The sequence below is a fragment of the Eubalaena glacialis genome, chromosome 12 (assembly GCF_028564815.1).
Source record: "Eubalaena glacialis isolate mEubGla1 chromosome 12, mEubGla1.1.hap2.+ XY, whole genome shotgun sequence".
Lineage (NCBI taxonomy): Eukaryota > Metazoa > Chordata > Mammalia > Artiodactyla > Balaenidae > Eubalaena > Eubalaena glacialis.
The window spans coordinates 44,165,322-44,186,033 of record NC_083727.1 but is presented as its reverse complement, the minus strand read 5'-3'; the positions used below and the strand labels follow the sequence as shown (position 1 = coordinate 44,186,033).

Below are 20,712 nucleotides of genomic sequence, written 5' to 3'. Positions count from 1 at the left end.
CACGGGGAGGGGGAGGGGTGAGATGTGACAGCGTGAGAGAGTGTCATGGACATATATACACTACCAAATGTAAAATAGATAGCTAGTGGGAAGCAGCCACATAGCACAGGGAGATCAGCTCGGTGCTTTGTGACCACCTAGAGGGGTGGGATAGGGAGGGTGGGAGGGAGGGAGATGCAAGAGGGAAGAGATATGGGAACATATGTATATGTATAACTGATTCACTTTGTTATAAAGCAGAAACTAACACACCATTGTAAAGCAATTATACTTCAATAAAGATGTTTAAAAAAAAAAATCTAGGAATAAACGTACCTAAGGAGACAAAAGACCTGTATGCAGAAAATTATAAGACACTTATGAAAGAAATTAAAGATGATACAAATAGATGGAGAGATATACCATGTTCTTGGATTGGAAGAATCAACATTGTGAAAATGACTATACTACCGAAAGCAATCTACAGATTCAGTGCAATCCCTATCAAACTACCACTGGCATTTTTCACAGAACAAGAACAAAAAATTTCACAATTTGTATGGAAACAGAAAAGACCCCGAATAGCGAAAGCAATCTTGCGAAAGAAAAACGGAGCTGGAGGAATCAGGCTCCCGGACTTCAGACTATACTACAAAGCTACAGTAATCAAGATAGTATGGTACTGGCAGCAAAACAGAAATATAGATCAATGGAACCAGATAGAAAGCCCAGAGATAAACCCACACACATATGGTCACCTTATTTTTGATAAAGGAGGCAAGAATACACAGTGGAGAAAAGACAGCCTCTTCAATAAGTGGTGCTGGGAAAACTGGACAGCTACATGTCAAAGAATGAAATTAGAACACTCCCTAACACTATACACAAAAATAAAGTCAAAATGGATTAAAGACCTAAATGTAAGGCCAGACACTATTAAACTCTTAGAGGAAAACATAGGCAGAACACTCCATGACATAAATCACAGCAAGATCCTTTTCGACCCACATCCTACAGGAATGGAAATAAAAACAAAAATAAACAAATGGGACCTAATGAAACTTAAAAGCTTTTGCACAGCAAAGAAAACCATAAACAAGACCAAAAGACAGCCCTCAGAATGGGAGAAAATATTTGCAAATGAAGCAACTGACAAAGGATTAATCTTCAAAACATACAAGCAACTCATGCAGCTCAATATCAAAAAAACAAGCAACACAATCCAAAAATGGGCAGAAGACCTAAACAGACATTTCTCCAAAGAAGATATACAGATTGCCAACAAACACATGAAAGAATGCTCAACATCATTAATCATTAGAGAAATGCAAATCAAAACTATGATGAGATATTATCTCACACCGGTCAGAATGGTCATCTTCAAAATTCTACAAACAAGAAATGCTGGAGAGGGTGTGGAGAAAAGGGAACCCTCTTGCACTGTTGGTGGGAATGTAAATTGATACAGCCACTATGGAGAACAATATGGAGGTTCCTTAAAAAACTAAAAGTAGAACTACCATACGACCCAGCAAGCCCACTACTGGGCATATACCCTGAGAAAACCATAATTCAAAAAGATACATGTACCACAATGTTCATTGCAGCTCTATTTACAATAGCCAGGACATGGAAGCAACCTAAGTGTCCATCATCGGATGAATGGATAAAGAAGATGTGGCACATATATACAATGGAATATTACTCACCCATAAAAAGAAGCGAAATTGAGTTACTTGTAGTGAGGTGGATGGACCTAGAGTCTGTCATACTGAGTGAAGTAAGTCAGAAAAAGAAAAACAAATACCGTATGCTAACACATATATATGGAATCTAAAAAAAAAAAAAAAAAAAATTGATCATGAAGAACCTAGGGGCAAGACGGGAATAAAGACGCAGACCTACTAGAGAATGGACTTGAGGATATGGGGAGGGGAAAGCGTAAGCTGGGACAAAGTGAGAGAGTGGCATGGACATATATACACTACCAAGTGTAAAATAGATAGCTAGTGGGAAGCAGCCACATAGCACAGGGAGATCAGCTCGGTGCTTTGTGACCACCTAGAGGGGTGGGATAGGGAGGGTGGGAGGGAGGGAGATGCAAGAGGGAAGAGATATGGGGACATATGTATATGTATAACTGATTCACTTTGTTATAAAGCAGAAACTAACACACCATTGTAAAGCAATTATACTCTAATAAAGATGTTAAAAAAAAAAGAAATTAATTCACACTTATATGATCAATTAATCTCCAACAAGGGAAGCAAGAATATACAATGGAGAAAAGACAGTCTCTTCAATAAATGGTGCCGGGGAAACTGGATGGCTGCATGCAAACGAATCAAGCAGAGCTACTTTCTCATACCATACACAACTCAAAATGGATTAAAGACTTAATGTAAGACCTGAAACCATAAAACTCCTAGAAGAAAACATAGGCAGTATGCACTTTGACATCGGTCTTAACAATATGTTTTTGGATATGTCACCTCAGGCAAGGGAAACAAAAGCAAAAATAAACAAATGGGACTACATCAAACTAAGACGCTTTTGCACAGCAAAGGAAACTTCCAACAAAATGAAATGGCAGCCTATCAAATGGGAGAAGATATTTGCAAACTATATACCTGATACCTGATAAGGAGTTAATATACAAAATATGCAAAGAACTCATACAACTTAACATCAAAAAAACAAACAACCTGATTAAAAAATAGCCAGATGACCTGAACAGACATTTTTCTTAAGAAGACATGTAAATGGCCAAAAGACACATGAAAAGATGCTCAATATCACTAATTATTAGGGAAGTGCAATTCAAAACCACAATTAGATGCCACCTCACATCTGTTAGAATGGCTATTATCAAAAAACAACAAACACCAAGTTTTGGAAAGGATGTGGCGAAAAGGGAACCCTCATACTCTGTTGGTGGGATTGAGAATTGGTGCGCCACTATGATAAACGGTACAAAGTTTCCTCAAAAAATTAAAAATAGAACTGACATATGATTGAGCAATGCCACTTCTGGGTATTTACCCGAAGAAAACAAAAACACTAATTCATTCATATATATATATATATATATATATATATATATATATATATATATGTAAACACACACAATGGAACATCACTCAGCCATAAAAAAAAAAAAATCTTGCATTTTGTGACAACATGGATGGAATCAAAAAGTATTATTCTAAGTGAAATAAGTGAAACAAACAGAGAAAGACAAATACTACGTGATCTCATTTACACGTGGAATCTGAAAACCAAACCAAACAAACAAAACATCCTGGCTAGGTGGGGGGGAAAAAACAGCCTCATGACCAAGAACTGGGCTAGATGGCTTTTGACTCAGTGCCTAGATCTGCATTGTCTTTGTTACCACAAAGGAGCAGAAGCTCTGAAAAATACACTTAAGACCAGGTTGTGGACTAGGATACGCCCAGGGCATTAGCCCTGCTCATAGCTTTGAGTTTCTTTTTTATTTTTTGCCTTAGAATGTTTGTTTTGGGGTCCAGTTCTGTTTTCTGGTTATCTCTTTTTACATTTTCTTTATTATTTATATGTGTTTGAGCAAAAGGAGTGAATCTAATGGTTAATTCACCCTCATCTCTACAGAAAGCAATTTTCAAATATTCTTTAGGAAAAAATAAATAACAAAATTTCTATCTAAAGTAAGACTCCTAACATAGTGTGCGTTGTTGCCTGTCTTCTTCCAGAAATCTACTATTTAATCATTCAACTGTCCTGGGCAGGGGGATTTGTAGGTACTAATCACTAAGCAGGATATTATGGCTAATAATTCTAGTAATTTATTTCCTCCATTAAATAAGCTATATATTACTGTACATTGAAATATACAGTAATTACATATTGATAAAAATGAAAAAGTTCTCATTCCAAAGCCCCAACTTTACCAGATAAAAGAATGGTTATCTTCTGTTCCTAGTCTCATGAAAGTTCAGAAAGGCTGTACTTTTATTTCCCAAGGAGCAGACACTGTATGTACATACATGTACTCAGGCCCACAGAAAGCAAATGTAATGGGCAGCTTTGCTTCTGATACTGCATACCAGAGATCTCAGCTTCACTCACCTGATGCTTGGAAGACACAGCTCCCTTTTGTATTACATCTCCCTGGAATTCTAAAGGATCTCTGGCTAACTAATTCTGTCCAACATTTAAGAATAGACCCCTGCTTGATGAGATTTGGGGAACACAGGACATTTTCAAGTAAAGGTGATCATGTATAATTCTTCAAGAAGGATCTCTGGTTGGAAATAACACGCATAGCAGAAATCTTTAGAAACATTACGCTATTTTCAAATTAAATGTGAGTTTATTCCAATTTCAGAGTTTGGAATCATAAACATCCTGAGACAGAGATAACCTAGTCCAGTTTCTTCTTTGTATACATGAGCAAAGTGAGGGCTTAAGGAGTGACAACATTTCACACCACAGGTCAGTATACAGTGTCTTGATATCCAGTCCATCACTCCTTCCATGCTACTCATCAGCCCCTTCCATTCTTAAGAAAGTAGCTAAGATAATGTCATCTGGTTGAGGGTGTATTACTTTTAGAGAAAAGACAGGGCAATGTCCCATGAAATGCAGCCACTGGGCTGAGATCCCAAAGTATGTGACCTCTACAGTTACAGGCAGCCAGGGCTTTAGTCAGCCACCTCCAGTGCTTCAAAGGTGGCAATCAGCAACACACCCTTCCACCTTTCCCCACCCCTTTTAAGAGCTAGGGGTTCTCTCTGGTTCTTTAACTACTTGCTCACCTAACTATTTGACAAGAAGTGCTCTGAAATGTCTTCCTTTTGACATCTACTATTGGAATTTTCTTTCTACTGAAATAATTCTCTGTAGTTTTCAGGTCTACTACCCAAGGTAAAAAGAAAAAAAAAGGACCTTTGTTTCTGTTTAACTTGTTGGGAGGGTTGCTTTAATTTAGCACTTTATTTGAAATGCACAGACACGGCCTATTTTTCTAACAGCAATAGTTGTTTACTAATAGAGTTATCCTACTGCATTACTGAAAGGCTGTTTTACCACATCCATTACCAAAAATAATAAAGGGTAGTGCCTTGGAATTAGCTACTTCCTCATATACTCAGGAACAAAGCCATATACATTGATGCAGATTAGGGTTTCAAATTTATTTTTCCACTGAACTCCCACAGAGAAAAAGAACGCTAAGGGGTAAAAATACGTGTTCATTTTGAACCATTTCAGAATCACTGGCTTCTTAAAATATTTACAAACACCAACAGACACTACTAAGGTCATGGCCACATTCTGAGTACATGATTTGTTTGGAGAAAGAATTAGCTATGCTCAGGAGTATAAGCATCAATCTACTAATATGGAAAGAAGCTTCCTTGGTGAAAGCCCACTTTGAGACCTGAATTTTTCAGTTTGATTTCTTACATGGTCATATTTAGCTGGTTTTCATTCCAAATTAGCTGGACAACTGACAAATTTCCACTTTGATTCACTGTGCAGCAATATCTTGCATGAGGCATATAAAATGATATACTGTTCTTAAATTTTACATTTCAAATTTTTAAAACTTTTATTTTTTAATTACCCCTGTAATGTCATGGGTTGGATTATTTTACAAATTGATTGATTCATTCCTCTCTTAAAGATGAAAAACAATACCAGCTGGTGAAGTTTAAATTTCATAGTCAACAACTGGACTTCTACCTTAAAATATGATGCACAGAATTTATAGTATAAAGTTAAGATCAAAAATAAAACGTGTAGTCTGCTTTGGGGTCTGCTAAGCTAAGTGTCCTGATGCACCATCAAACTTCTTTCTACATGTTATACTTAAGGCATAGTTAAACCTAATTTACTTATGTCACCATGAAATAGACTTCAAAATCAGTCATTATAACCAAAGACGTTAAAGACAAACAATGCCAGTCTAGGAGTCAGTGCTAAAAATTCTTCCACACATGCCAAAAGAAACTTCCTACGAGTGAGTTTCTAAGAAGCTGTTTCTTGAAGCATGTGACAGGACATCACACTCAGATGGATATCTTCACCTTCTGTCTGTTATTACTGTGGTCTCCTTTTAATCCCTTTAGCATCCTGCTGAAATGAAGTTTATATACAGAAGTTTGGGAATGGATCAACAACAATACTGTCAAATATCTAAGTCAACAGTTTAAATCCTTCAGTCTGCTTCTACCTTCTGAATCTGCAAAATCCTCTATGTCCCTGCATCTTACAAAAGGAGTTTCACACATATGTTAGTTTCTAGCATATGTTTGTTTCTAGGCGTTATCTCCAGACTGTATGTCTTTAAAGAAAAAAAATCCACTATGGTCAGAAATCTAAGGCAAGTAGAGTGACTTTTCCAGCCAAGTAAAGATGAAAATCAACTTCTTCCCATTAAGAAATAATTTATACAAGTTCTCTGAATTAACTCTTCGTGTCCAAGTAAATAATCAGAGGATGTAAATTTTCTTCTAACATTTCCACTCTTGTAAAAATCTAACAAGCCAAAATATTTTCCACACATCTATTCCAAATCTCCCTTTTTGTCATTTGTTATCATTTTTAAGGTTTGGCTCTTGTGAATTGTATTTGTATAATAATATTTTTATACTAAGCATCTCATTAAAAAGAACTCATTTCTGAAAGATGAATCTGGTATTAAATATATTTCTCAATCCAAGAACTGGACATTACTGTCAACATGAATTCAAGAGAAAACTAAATTCAGGAAGTTGTCTTATACCTAACATGAAAATAGTCATTAAAATATAAAGGAGGAAAAGTTTAACATTCTTATAATAACCAAATATATGTTAATAATTACAAAGTAGTCTCATCTATTCATCAGGATAGATCATGGAGGATTTTTACTTGAAAACACTGTTAAAAGCTACTCTAATTTGCATGAAAATAATTGAACCCTCTTTCTCTTGGTTTTTCACGAAGTAAACTGGAATTCCTCCACTTAGCATTTCAGTGAGATTTCGGAGAACAGGAATTTCTCCTTTTTCCTTTATTTCTTTAAAATAAAATCACCATTCAGACCCTCCATTAATCACTAGAGTATCATTACTAACTAATACTGAAAAAGCTGGCTTCTGCAGACATGTTTTCAACTAATACTATTAATAGGCTGAATCCACAAAATCTTGTCAGCTACTCTCCAAATTCCAAACACATCTCTACTCTGTAAAACAAGCAATGATGGGTTTAGGGGTTTAAAAAAAAAAAAAAAGTCTGCGAGATTACCATCATGTTCATCCTCTGGCTGGCAAAACAAGGCAGCATAAAATGCCAAGACTCAATGATTCAAATAAACCATGGCTGAGGGACGGGCTGGGCTGGCTCAGGTCAGCACTCCAAATTAGTTCCATTCCTTACATCCTTCCTATAAAGCAGCTTCTTTGCAGTTTTCAGAATAAGATGACACAGGTGGACAGAAAAAAATTCAGAAGGTAATGAAGTCAGCTTATTAAAAAACGAGAGGCAGTTCTTCTGAAAAGAAAATAATTTCATTGTGATTATGAATCACAATGAAACATGTATCATTGAAAAGTAACATGTATCATTGAAACATGTATCATTCAAAAGTAATTTGGCTTCATTCATTAACTTTGAGAGTAAAGGCACTTTTTATTTTCAGTTATAGATATTGTTAGAATTGCACACTAGAACTAGGGTACTGAAAGGGAATTTTGGTGTAATTGATTTTATTTTCATATGGCAACCCCTCCCCCACCTTGGCAGCTCAGTAAATTGCCATGAAGCTATCATAAACTGGAATTCCTTTCTAAAAGAAGTTTTATATTCCCTCAGCTCAATTAGGAAGTTAAAAGGCAATTACATTAGATGCAATTCACAATAGCTGATTTTTCTGGGGATGTTAGTACATTTTTCCTCGGGACCCAAGTTCTGGTACATTTAACTGTTTGGTTTGCAATCTCTTCTCCTAAAATAACTGTGAAAGAGGAAGAGAGAAAGAGGGAAGAGGAGACTTTCCTCCCAGTTTTCTCCTTCAACCTGTACCCCATCCCAAGGTTCTAAATCAAAACTTGACTCCTTTGACCCTACTAACATCCTGGCAGTTTGAATGGCTGGGAGAGTAGAGGGGTTAAATTTAGTTGTGTTTTACTTTCTTCTTCTTTTTTTTTTTTATTAATTTATTTATTTATGGCTGTGTTGGGTCTTCGTTTCTGTGCGAGGGCTTTCTCTAGTTGTGGCAAGCGGGGGCCACTCTTCATCGCGGTGCGCGGGCCTCTCTTGTTGCGGAGCACAGGCTCCAGGCGCGCAGGCTCAGTAATTGTGGCTCACGGGCCCAGTTGCTCCGCGGCATGTGGAATCTTCCCAGGCCAGGGCTCGAACCCGTGTCCCCTCCATTGGCAGGCAGATTCTCAACCACTGCGCCACCAGGGAAGCCCTGTGTTTTACTTTCTGCCTCAACTTAGAAACACGAGGCAACCTCATCAGATTGATAAATACCACCCACGTGTAAATGACAGCTTTTCAGATATACAGAAAAGACTGAACATGCTTCAATCTTTGGACGTATTTTAAAACTGCATACTGTTTGTTTTCCTCTCTTTACTTTGGATTTGGGGGGAGGAGACTGCTTTCCTGCCTAAATTCAGGACTGATGCTCACTGGCCCAATTACCTGTGTTCCTTTAAGCTCCTGTGCAGTCAGTACCCTTAGTTAGGTTCAATGATTTTTTAAAAAACTGTTTCAAATAAGAGAGAATTGAGAAATGTGAACAGAAAGAAGCCTTAGGCAACTGGCAGCACATTCTCTTCATTTTCTTCGTTCAAAATGTGGGAAATCGCTGCTGCTGTAATCCTTTTCAAAAATAACAATTTGTTGGGCCTTGTTGGTTCAGAAAGGTTGTCGTTATTTTCTCCTGCATTTGTGGGAAAAGTAAAGTTCAGGACCAAAGTAAAATTAAAATGTCAGCGTGACTGGGTACAGAGGATAGGCGATGTCTACTGGGAGGTAAGCGAGGACAGGTTTCCAGCTGCCGAGCGCATTGGCTAGACGTGCGATTCGGCGCTTGCCTCCTACCGCTTTTCCCGCGCAGTAGTGCCAGCCTCTGGCCACGCTGCAGAGCCTGGGCTGCTCGGGAGGAAGCGCGCTCAGGCGACGGATGCTCGGGCCTGGAGATGCCCTACCCCAAGGAAGCCAGAATAGAAACTCTATGTCCAAGGATGGACAGAGGGACCTGAGCGAAAAGCGGGAATGTTACCGACCCACGGAGGCCGCGCCTACTGGCGGCGATCTGTCCCGGGCGCTGCGCTGCGGTGTCCTTACACTTGATCCGGGGCTTGCGGGCCGGGCCCACCCAGGGCCTGGCTTGGTGCGAGACAAAGTGGTCCCCAGCAGCGAGGGTGGCTCTTCCCATGACCGTTCGCTTTTTTGCCCCCAGAGGAGATACGGGTAAAACGATTGTTGCCCTCCTCCAAAACTCCTGGGGAGGGAGGGTTGGAGTAGTGGTGGGAGGGATGTTTTGCTTCACCTGTGCGCCTGGATCATGGTGGGCTCCAGAAGCCACCCAGCTCAGCCACAAGGCAGCCCGGCCCCTAAAAACAGACTTGCGTAAAACTGTACCACAGGGGTGTCTTTTTTTTTTTTTTTTTTAATTTGCTTTAAAATAGATTGCACTGTAGTTAATTAAAAAAACACTTCAGCCACTCAGGACTTCTCACCATTTATAAACCGAACTGGAGACATGGAGCCACTACCCACTTATAAATTGGACAAAACCAAAATTCAACCCTGAAACCATTTGGCTTAAAATATTCACGTTTTAAAGACAAATATATCTTTTTTAAAATTTTAATTTAATTAATTTTTGGCTGCGTTGGGTCTTCGTTGCTCCACGTGGGCTTTTCTCTAGTTGCGGTGAGCAGGGGCTACTCTTCGTTGCAGTGCGCTGGCTGCGAGCGTGGGCTCTAGAGCGCAGGCTCAGTAGTTGTGGTGCACCGGCTTAGCTGCCCTGCGGCGTGTGGGATCTTTCTCGACCAGGGCTCGAACCCCTGTCCCTGCATTGGCAGGCGGATTCTTAACCACTGTGCCACCAGGGAAGTCCCTAAAAACAAATATATCTTTTAAGGGTGCATTTGTTCGCAGTTTTATAGCCTGTGAATCGATGTCGGACTTTTTGTTGTATTTATACTCTATTTATAAACTCTAGTTATTCACTAGATTGGGTCCATTCACTTTCTTGGGTCTGGGCTCTCAATGCTCCCAACCTCTACCCTCCCTACCCCCAAGTATGCCCCACGGGTATTCTTGTAACGTTCTTTCCCCCACCTGTCCCGACGTACAGAAAGCCTTGTCTCAATTCGTTCCTAAACTTAAGGACAGAGAACTACAGGGCTGGGGGAGGGGTGCCTGGGAAGGCGGAAAGCGTTGCAGGAAGCAGGTCCGAGTCAGGAGAACTCTCAGGTAAGGAAACAGAACGGCGATGCGAAATGCGTGTTTCACAACCGGAGTGTATTCTCTTTCACCTCTGAAATGAAACAAACAAACAAAATCGCAGCTGCTGTATTACTGACTGAAGAGTCAGCAAAAGCCCTCTCTGACCTCCCTGCAGTGCCTAGGATAATTCCTCTTGCAGCCAATGAGTCCTCGTTCCAAAAAGTTACTGAAACTTTAAAGGATGCCGGCCGAGGAGACTCGGGGCGGCCGGGGTCTGGGTAAGGCCGCCTGGACTCCTCGAAAGCAGCAGGTACCCGGACGAGCTGGAGGCGGGGCGCGAATAACGCGGACCTAGAGGGTTCGGATGGAGAGCGTCAAAGAGAAAGGGCGGGATCATAATCTAGAGGGGCAATAGGGACCCGCCCCAGTGAGCAGAATTAAAAGGTGTGGTAGCTGACGGCGTGTGGATTGGCTCCGAGGGGGCGCAAAGGAGGTGCCGCAGGGCAGCGGTTACAGGGTTCAGCCGCTGCCGTTTCCCCGCAGAGGGAGCTCCTCCGCGCAGAGAGGAGTTCCCGGACTCTTACATCCTGTCTGCGAAGATCCGGATTTCCTGGGGGATTCCTAGGGATAGCGCCGTTCCTCCCGCCAAGGAGCCGAGAGCAAAGAATCTTCCCCACCTCGCCACCGCGGACGCACACACTCAACTCGCCAGTGTGAGCTCGGGGCTCCCCACAAGACCTTTCCCCACTACTCAACTTTCTCTCTCCAAATGTAAAAGCCCCCATTTCTCCCCTCTCCTCTCCGTCCTCCCGCCCCCTCCTGCTTTAGCCTGGAAAATCCTTGCTTCTCACGGTGCGAAGTCTCAGGCCTCAAGTTCCGGACTGCGCAGTTCACCGCACCCTTCGGCCACAGGTTCGCCGCCGGGTAGCCCAAGGAAACACACCGGCAGCCCCTCGGTCCCTCGTCCCACGCACCCCATTGGCCTCCCGGCCCCGCCCCCCAACCCCTCCTCCTCCGCAGCCGGGAGTGGCGTCAGCACGCCGGCCCCGCGTGGGGTTTAAATGCCCACTAGCTGGAGGCCCGGCGCTTCCATCTCGGAGCGCGGTGGCGGCTGGAATTGCAGGGGTGGGAAGGGAGCGTGCGAGCGGGATCCCGAGCCGCGGTGCACGCTGCCCCTCGCTCCGCCGCGGATGACTTGGGAGCTCGGGTCCAAGTGCCGCCCATGCAGCATCCCTGCCCTCCGCCGCCCGAGAGTTGATGATAAAACACTTAACCGTCTCCGCTGCGGGAAGCCATGAGCTGTCTGGATGTTATGTACCAAGTCTATGGTCCTCCCCAGCCTTACTTCGCAGCCGCCTACACCCCTTACCACCAGGTACGTGTCTCCTCTCGGCCGGGCCTCGTAGACAGGTGGCGCGCCCCCGGCTTCTCCGAGCACTGCCAGTACTCAGAGGTTCCCGGTGCCTCCGCGCGGGTACTGGGCGTCCGAACAGCGGCGGGCGCCTCCCGGATGCGGGGATTGCCCGCGCTGCCACCCAGTAGGTTGAGCTAACCCCTTTAGCTTGCCCGTTTGCTCTCTCGGGAAGGCAGTTAAGTCCTGCTAATGCGTGCCCCGGGCTTCCCGGGAATCATTAGACAAGGATCGCGCGAGCTGCCTTGATTTCTTAGGGTCTGTCGGACTCCAGATTTCTTCCGAGCCCGGTGCTGGCGCGGGAAGATGCGAGCAAAGCTCACGCAGGGAAAACCAAAATTTGGTCCCAAAGGTGAGAGTAACAACAAAACAAAAGCAAAGGCCTGTCTCTGTCTTTCTGAGAATCAAAAACTCGCATTCTCATCTCTGCAAGCTTATTTTATCAAAGGCTTTTTTTTCCGTTTCAATTCTCAGGCGATCAGGCCAATTAATTACAGAACCAGCGAATTCATTACAAAGAGAACCGCACGAAACTCACTGGCTTTATAATCTTTGCTTTGCAAAGTTCTGGGAAATATTATTGACCCGGCAGAGGGAAGCTTCATAGATAATACTTCGCCTTTCGCTAGCTGAGTCTGGCTGCCCTGCCATCAACAAACCCACTTTTGAGAAGACCACTAGCCCCGGTTCTGCAAACTCTTCAAGTTTCGTTTAATTTTTACAATATTTCTATTCTCCGGGCTGTATCTGGTCGAAGTTTTTCTTTTCATTCCTCAGCTGCTGTAGTCGAAACTGAGGACAGTAGTCCAGGAAATGAATAAGATCGCACTCCAGTGGGCGGAGGGGGGGGGGATCCCCTAGGAGTCCGGACTAGGTTGGAAAGTGAGGGCCTGGACTCCTGCTTCGGGAAAATTGAAATACACCCCAGTGTCTGAGTCCATGCTTTTGCCAATTTTGCTTGCAGAATATCTATTTGAAAATTTCCGGATGAATTAATGATGGAATGGGTAGATTTTGCCTTTTGTTTTTGCTTTTCTCCCTCCTCCTCTCCTTTTTAAAACTTCCCAACCAGAAATTTGTTTAGTCTCAATGTTAATTTTAGGAATCACCAGAGTCTCTCATTGTAAGCCAAGTGGGAATGTGGTAGAAATGGTGATATTGCTAAATAACTCCAGTCTTCTGGCTTCGGTGTCTAAGATGAGCTCCTTCCCAGGCTGGGAGTATTACAAAGAGGAAAGGAGGGTTGATTTTCTGTCTGTTTGGTCCTTTCTCCTCCCTGACCCTGGACCAATCTATTGCCCCAAGATCTCTGTTTATTTTTGTATAATCAGGGTCTCCCTTGAAGGGCATCCCTGCCTGCATACTGCTTTAACACTGCATTCAGTCCATTGCTCGTTTCTAAGAAAATGTTTTCAGTGGCCACACTTGGTTTTGTAAATCACTATCAGACAGTCATGATTTACCCAACCTTACAGCCAAGATCATCCTCTGCTCCTTTTTATTACTTTTTTCCTCAATATACACAGATGGTGAGGGTAGAAATTCTCATAGCCCACTGGTTTTTCCTTACTCAAAAGAAGATCTCTTTAAAAGCTGAGACTTTCTAATGGCCAGTTTATGAATGACCAAATATCAACTTGCATTTATTAAAATGATCCATGTCACGATGTTATTCCATGTTTTTATCCTGCAGCAGTTCTTCCTTTACATCCTTGTTGTGTGGAGTGGAATTTGGTATTTTCATGTTCTATCATGAGGATGCTTAATCCTGCATCTTGTACGTCTGCCCTGAATTCTCAGGCAGGGAACAGTCAGGCCCTAACTGGACTTGGGTGCCCTTTACCCTTGGAGCCTGATTTTAAAACTATATCTGCCTTGAGCCGGGCTCTGCGGTCAAACTGCTTAGGTGTCTTCCAGGACCTTCACCCTGACACCTTCAGAGAGTTCTCCCTGTGGCCTGGCAGCAATTCCAGGGAGACAGAGGCTCCAAGAAGGGCAGTCGGCCTCTCAGGAACCCCACCTTTGTTGAGCTGCAGGTTGGGAGGCCTGTTGACTGCAGCCCACGTTACTGAGCACCGGGCATGGGCACCGATGTCAGTTGCTCTTGGATACCTTCGGGATCCGGATGAGGGAGTGCAGTCTGAACACAATTTGCTCGCTCTTTTGAAATTGATTTCTCTATTCTTTCTCCTTTGAGCAGAAACTAGCCTATTACTCCAAAATGCAGGAAGCCCAGGAGTGCAACGCCAGCCCCAGCAACAGCAGCGGCAGTGGCAGCTCCTCCTTCTCCAGCCAAACTCCGGCTAGTATAAAAGAAGAAGAGGGCAGCCCGGAGAAAGAGCGCCCACCAGAGGCGGAGTACATCAACTCCCGCTGCGTCCTTTTCACCTATTTCCAGGGAGACATCAGCTCTGTGGTGGACGAGCACTTCAGCCGGGCCCTGAGCCAGCCTAGCAGCTATTCCCCAAGCTGTACAAGCAACAAAGCCCCGCGGAGCTCTGGGCCCTGGCGGGGTAAGTATAGGGCCCCAACTGGCAAGGGAGGATAGAGAGCCCTCATAGCCTGGGGTCCACCTACAGGGGTTCAAAGAGATGCAGCTGAAAGAATGCTAGGTGTTAGAGAAGAGGTGAGGAGGGCCATTGGGGGAGGATAAGGAAATCGAAGGAGGAGTAGGCACAGGCCTAAGATCTCTCCTTGAAGAGGCAGAGCAGAGCAGTGACGTAGAAAACAACAATAGCCTTGGAATTGGGAGGCCTACATTTGTGTGTTGGCTCCACCACTTCCTAGCAATATGACCTTGGGCAAGTCTCTTAACCTCTTGGAGGTCACTGTATTTACTGGTCTCTAAAATTAGAATAATACTTGCCCACTTAACTATCCCTGGAGGTGGCTGTAAGGCAAACAGAAAATGTATGTAAATGTGCTGTGGAAATGTGAGGTTTCCAACAGCCTCCCGAGGCAGGTGGGGGGGGGAAGGGGAGAGGGGGATCTTCACGAACAACAGCTTACAGGGCCCTTACCCCATTTCTGAAAAATCTTTCCAGAGAAAAAAGTCCTAGAATGCAATGCAAGCAAAACCTGCTGAAGAATGTCTCCTAAAACCTACTTATGCCTTTTGCCAGATTTTGATTACTTGGGAAATCTTGAAGCAGAGAATGTCTTTCAATAAGCGAGTAAAATAATAAAGAAATAAGAATTTAAGGGTAGCCAAAACATCTCTAAGGGATTTCCCCAAACACATCCCTTCTTTATTTATTTACCCTTCTCACCAAGCACTGCTTTACCTAGCCTGGGACAGTGATTTCTTGGATGAGTCAACGAACTCTCCCTTCTATTCTGAAATCTTGACCTCCCTTTATTACCAAAACAAGGGTGGAAGTAACTATTTGGTAACTTTGGTAACTTTCTCACTAACCTTAGCTTTTGATGGGTACCAAGCTGAGAAATGAGGACTTTGTTGTAACAAAGGAAAACAAATATTTCATTTTGGGGGAAATGACAACTGTCGCCCTTCCTTTTTTTTCTTAAGAGTGTGACAGTTTGTAGAAGCCTTGCCTATACAAGATCCAAAAACATTAGTTTTAAATACAAAACATTCTTTTTATTCTCCAGTTGCCTAAATACTTTTAACAGGAAGACTGTTCACTACTTAGAATGCATTTTCAAAGCATTTTAAATTATCTACTATGAAATGCAGATGCCTTCTCCAGGGTTCTTTTAATTAAATGTCTTTCTTTCCTTTCCTCCCAACTAAAGGCAACAAATTTGATCTAAATGCTGTTCTCTTAAAATGCTTCCAGACACTAGGGGTCAACAATGATACAGACAATAATAATTATTATTGTTGTTATTATTATTATTCCTGGCATCCACATTTTGATGCAGAGAATTTGTTAATTAAAACTGAAAAGACCTGTCCCTTCGTGTCCCCCTCTGCAAATAATACAGCTGCCCTTTTAATAAGTCAAGTTTACTCTTTGCAAAAAAATTTTTTTGAAATAAAGTTTCTAGAAAGGAGGCTAATAATAGCAAGACTCCGAAATATGTCGATGGACTTCCAGTCTATCAGAGGCCTTGGAGGAGCACATTTTCTGGAGCAAGGGAGGCTGAAACGCGAGAGCGGGTAGTGAGATCGCTAGGCGGCCGACCAAGAGCGGGAAGAGGTACCTTTAGCTTGAGGAGAGGCTGCGGGCCGGGAAGGCGAGGCCGCTTCTGGTCCGAGGCCGTCCAGCCCGGAGTCCGAGGGAAGCTCCTGCGCCCTGAAACTGGGGCTGGGGAAGGAAGTCTCTCCGCTCGTCCTCTCCCCGCCAGTCTCCGGGTTCCCGCAGCCTGGGACGCGCCTGCAAAATCCGAGGAAGCGGCGCTCCTCCCCAAGGGGTTCCCCCGTGTGACGCCCGGACCTCGCGTTCCCGGGCCGCAGCCCCGCGACAGAGGCGCCGCGCGTGCGCCCCGCACGGCGCCTTTCCCGCCCTTTGCCCGCCCCGGCCGTTCAGTTCTGCGGCGGCCGAGCGGCGTCGGCAACCGTGCTTCCGGCGGTGATGCGTTCCTCTCTCCGTCTCCTCCCCTCCGCCTCGCCGACCCAAAGACGGCTCCTTCCCGATGAGCCAGCGCAGCTTCCCCGCCTCCTTCTGGAACAGCGCTTACCAGACGCCGGTGCCCGCGCCGCTGGGCAGCCCTCTGGCCGCCGCTCACTCGGAGCTGCCCTTCGCCGCTGCCGACCCCTACTCGCCGGCCGCGCTGCACGGCCACCTGCACCAGGGCGCGGCAGAGCCCTGGCACCACGCGCATCCTCACCACGCGCATCCGCACCACCCCTACGCGCTGGGCGGCGCCCTCGGCGCCCAGGCCGCCGCCTACCCGCGGCCCGCCGCCGTGCACGAGGTCTACGCGCCGCACTTCGACCCGCGCTACGGGCCGCTGCTGATGCCCGCCGCCTCGGGGCGCCCGGCCCGCCTCGCTCCCGCGCCGGCCCCCGCGCCAGGCAGCCCGCCCTGCGAGCTCTCGGCCAAGGGCGAGCCGGCCGGCGCCACGTGGGCCACGCCCGGGGGACCTTTCGCGAGCCCCACGGGGGACGTGGCCGGGGGTCTGGGCCTCAGCGTGGACTCAGGTAAGCGGGAGAGGGAACGTGGCATCCCCGGGCCCCCCCTCCTGCCCTGTGCCCAAACCTGGGCTGAGGCCGGGACCCTACTTAGTTCTCCTTGGAGACCCCAGTGACCCTGAGGCCCGAAGGTCTGCATGGCGGGGTTGTGTTTCAGCAGACAGATGACCCTGTGTCATCGGTGTGGGCAGAATGAGAAAGTAGCTGGCTAATATTACAGAGGATTTTTAAAAAATAAAATTTGTTGGAAAGGTTCTAGCTCTGTGCTGTTCAGTACTGTAGCCACCGGCCACATGTGTCGGTTTAGCACGTGAAACGTGGCCAGGCCGAATTGGGATGTGCTGTAAGTGTATAATATACACTGGGTTTCAGGACTTTGTCCCAAAAAGAATGTAAAATTCATCTCACTGATGTTTTACATTGATTACATGTTGAAATATTTTCAACACATTGCATACTGACTATATTGGGTTAAATAAAATATATTACTAAGATTAAGTCTCACCTGTTTGTTTTTTACTTTTTTTTCAATGTGGCTGTCGAAGAATTTAGAATTATGCCCATGGCTCCCATTGTGTTTCTGTTGGACAGCGCTGATCTAGAGTGCCTGCTAACAGCGTAGTTTAAAATCCTCCACAACTTGGGGTTGGGGGGGGGAGTCTTGTCACCTCTAGTGGTAGTTACAAGTCATACAAATATGACTCATGACTCTGATATCAACTTAATTGTCAAATTAAATAGGTCTCTGGAAAACATAAAACTTAACAAGAACACGATTTTAGTGATAATATTAAGTCCCTAGCTTGAAGAGTTGAATTTGAAAGGTACAGTCAAATAAGGGTTTACTTTTTTGTTTGCTTTATTTTTAGGGCAAATGAAAAAAATAGTTATATAATAAATGCAATCATTGGCTCATAGTCTTGCCCGCTCTCCCTTCCCTCAGGTGCAAATTTGACACTTGTTTGCTTTGCTCTTACTTTCATTCATGCCCTTTAGATGAATTCCGTGACTTTCACAATGAAACAGTGGTGTTTGTCTTTCTCTTTCTTTAAATATCTTGTGCCTTCCCTCCCCCACCCCCTTCTCTCCCCCTCTCTCCTTCTCTTCTCCCTCTCTCTCTCCCTTTTATTTTCTCTCTGTTTTCAGGTTTGCAGCCTCAGGACAAAAGCAAGGATCTGTACTGGTTTTAGACAACCCACCTTCTTCCCTGTAGGTCTCTGCATAGCGCAATTGGTGACACTCAGAGCTGAAATCAAGTGGGTTTGTAACAGCTTCTGATCTTGGTTTGCAGCTCGTCGTTATTCCCTCTGTGGTGCATCCCTCCTGAGCTGATCTGCTGACCCAGGGTTTCCCCTTCCCTTTCCCTTCTGACCAGCCATGGAGGCTGGCATCTGTGCCTCTCACTTCATGGATGAGGACATGGGGGAATGCAGAGACTTCAAACTTCTCCGTATATTGGGAAAACCAGAACACACATCGACAGAATTTTCATCTAAAAATAATTCCTTCTGCCAAAAGAGGAAATCCAAAGACTCTGAATGATGCTTAATGACTTTTGGGCAAATCACTGGAAATATCCATGGTGATCACTTAGGTGACATGATATCATAGTTTTCTCGGAAAGAGGGAAAGAAAAAGAGATGTTTTGGTGTGAATATTTTTTATGCTGATGTGAATTATTTCATTAAGTAGTGTGATCATAGCACTGCCTACGTCAATATCCTCAGACTGCAATGTATTTGTATTTGCATCAAAGACTGTGGTAGAGAAGTCAAAAGAAGCCAATTCCTTCTTCCTCACCTGTAGCCTCCAGCTCCTTTCCTGCCCACTCCCTCCCTACAACACCCACTCCAGACACAAAGACACACTTTTTCCTTCGGACTGTGAACGTGGAAGCCTCAGCCTGAATGTGAGCGGCAAGTGGCTTATCTGGAGCCACCTGCCCGAGTCTTACTGAAATGCAGCTGTTGTAGGACAACTGTTTAAAACTCCAGAAATACATCGACCAAAGGGGGCACTTCCCAGTGTTTGGCACAGCAATTGCAGTTGCACTGGATATGTTTTATACGTGTGTGTGTGTGTATATATCATATTTTTTACAAAGAACATTTTATGATGAAAGAAGAAACTCTCTCTGCCTTCTCTCCCACAAATTCTGTCCCTCCCTCTATCCTCCTTTGGATGAAAAACAGTAAGCATCAAGAGGCCCCAGTTGTCTCCAAGAAGAAGAACTAGGAGTCACCACAAGGGGAAGAGATGCCCATGGAGTCTCTGGTACTTCGAATATTCTTCTCAGTCTCTGTGGTCATGATTTGGTCACTTTAGTGTTGGGACAGGGGAAGGGGTACACATGTGGGCAAAACTGAAGGGGATGAGGAAGAAGAAACGAACATTAAAGATGTTTGTTTACCACTAGGTCGCTGTGTTATTTCTTAAAAGGAAAACAAATACCTTAGTTTTTCTCTAATAGCATAAAATAATTTATAGTAGTATGATCTGATGTCAGGAAGTAAAATTACTTCGTATATATATTTTTGGTTTTCCAAAGTGATTGTCATGCTGTGAAACCTGTGAACCCCTTTCCACCTCATGTCAACCCTGGAGATGAGAAGTTGGGTATCCCCCCTCTGTTTTACAGATGAGAAAATGGTAACCCATGGAAGCCCAGGTTACCTGATGGCCTTCATCAAGTAAAAGCAGAGATGTATAGAGAACACTACTTGTATACCATTCAGTCAGATACACACATTTTTCTCCAAAAGAGGATTATTGTTACTTCTTAAATTCTAGACTCTTCAGATAGTAGAGTCCTCAATTTAAAAATGTTTTGGAAATACTGGTTATTTTATATTTTAATCAGCTAGGCTAGGAAACCAAACCTACAGCTAGGCCAAAAAAAAGAAATTATTAAATTAATGGTTTTATTTTCCCTTGACGCCGAAGTTATTCGTGTTCTTTCTCTAAAGAGAGAGATTTAGTGTTCTTTAAAGAGAGAGATTTAGTGTTATGCCCAAACTGCCCTTGAAAGTTGTTAAAGCATAAAATATTAATTCAAATCTTGATCTTCATTATAACACAAGAGGCAAATACAGTGTATCTTGGGTAATTGTCTCAAGAGTTGGGTGCAGTTAAGGGACCTTACTCAGAACATGGCTTAGCAGAGTTACCCATCCCCTCTTTCTATCATTTTGGTACCTGTTAAGTAGACTATGATCATTACAAGAACCTATTACTGTTTTTGCTCAGATGGAAGGTACTATATGATTATATTGTCCCAGATGTGATAGTAATTAGTAATAACTAATTGCTTTGCATATAGCAATAACTAATGTTAATTATCATGCCCCAGGCACTGGTCTGAGGGCTTTGTATATAGGTTAACTCATTTAAACCTCACAACAATTCTGTGTGGTACTTATTACCACAGAGGCTCACAGAGGAGAAGTAATCTGCCCAGTCACATAACTGGGCAGAGCCAGGATGCCAACCCAGGCAGCCCGGGGCAGAGACTGCACTGTTATCCACTGCAGTAACTACTGGTCCACTTCTGATCTGTCTTGAAATGCTCAACTTTGGGCTTACTTTCTCCTCCACAATAGATGAATAAAGAAGGGAAAAGAGACAGGCCAGCAAAGACTGACATGCTGTAGAACTTATAGAATCCCAGGTCTCAAAGGAAGTATCATAGGACGTTGTCCAGACTCCTTCGTCAAATGGCACTACCTGTAGACCATTCAGCCAGATGCATTTTTCCATTCATCTCTAGGAAGGAATTATTATTGCTTCTCTT

At 44.0% G+C, this 20,712-nt stretch overlaps 1 protein-coding gene across 2 annotated transcripts; it reads left to right on the top strand.

The window, feature by feature from the left end:
- Positions 1-11,707: 11,707 nt before the first annotated feature.
- On the top strand, positions 11,708-18,254 carry VGLL2 (vestigial like family member 2). Of its 2 annotated transcripts, XM_061207534.1 has the most exons (4): positions 11,708-11,788; positions 14,025-14,337; positions 16,410-16,931; positions 18,214-18,254. In XM_061207534.1, exons 1-4 carry the CDS (start codon positions 11,708-11,710, stop codon positions 18,252-18,254), a joined length of 957 nt encoding a protein of 318 aa, XP_061063517.1. The 2 variants fall into 2 exon arrangements, with proteins under 2 accessions (XP_061063517.1, XP_061063518.1); XM_061207535.1 differs by lacking the exon at positions 16,410-16,931.
- The last annotated feature ends 2,458 nt before the right edge of the window (positions 18,255-20,712 follow it).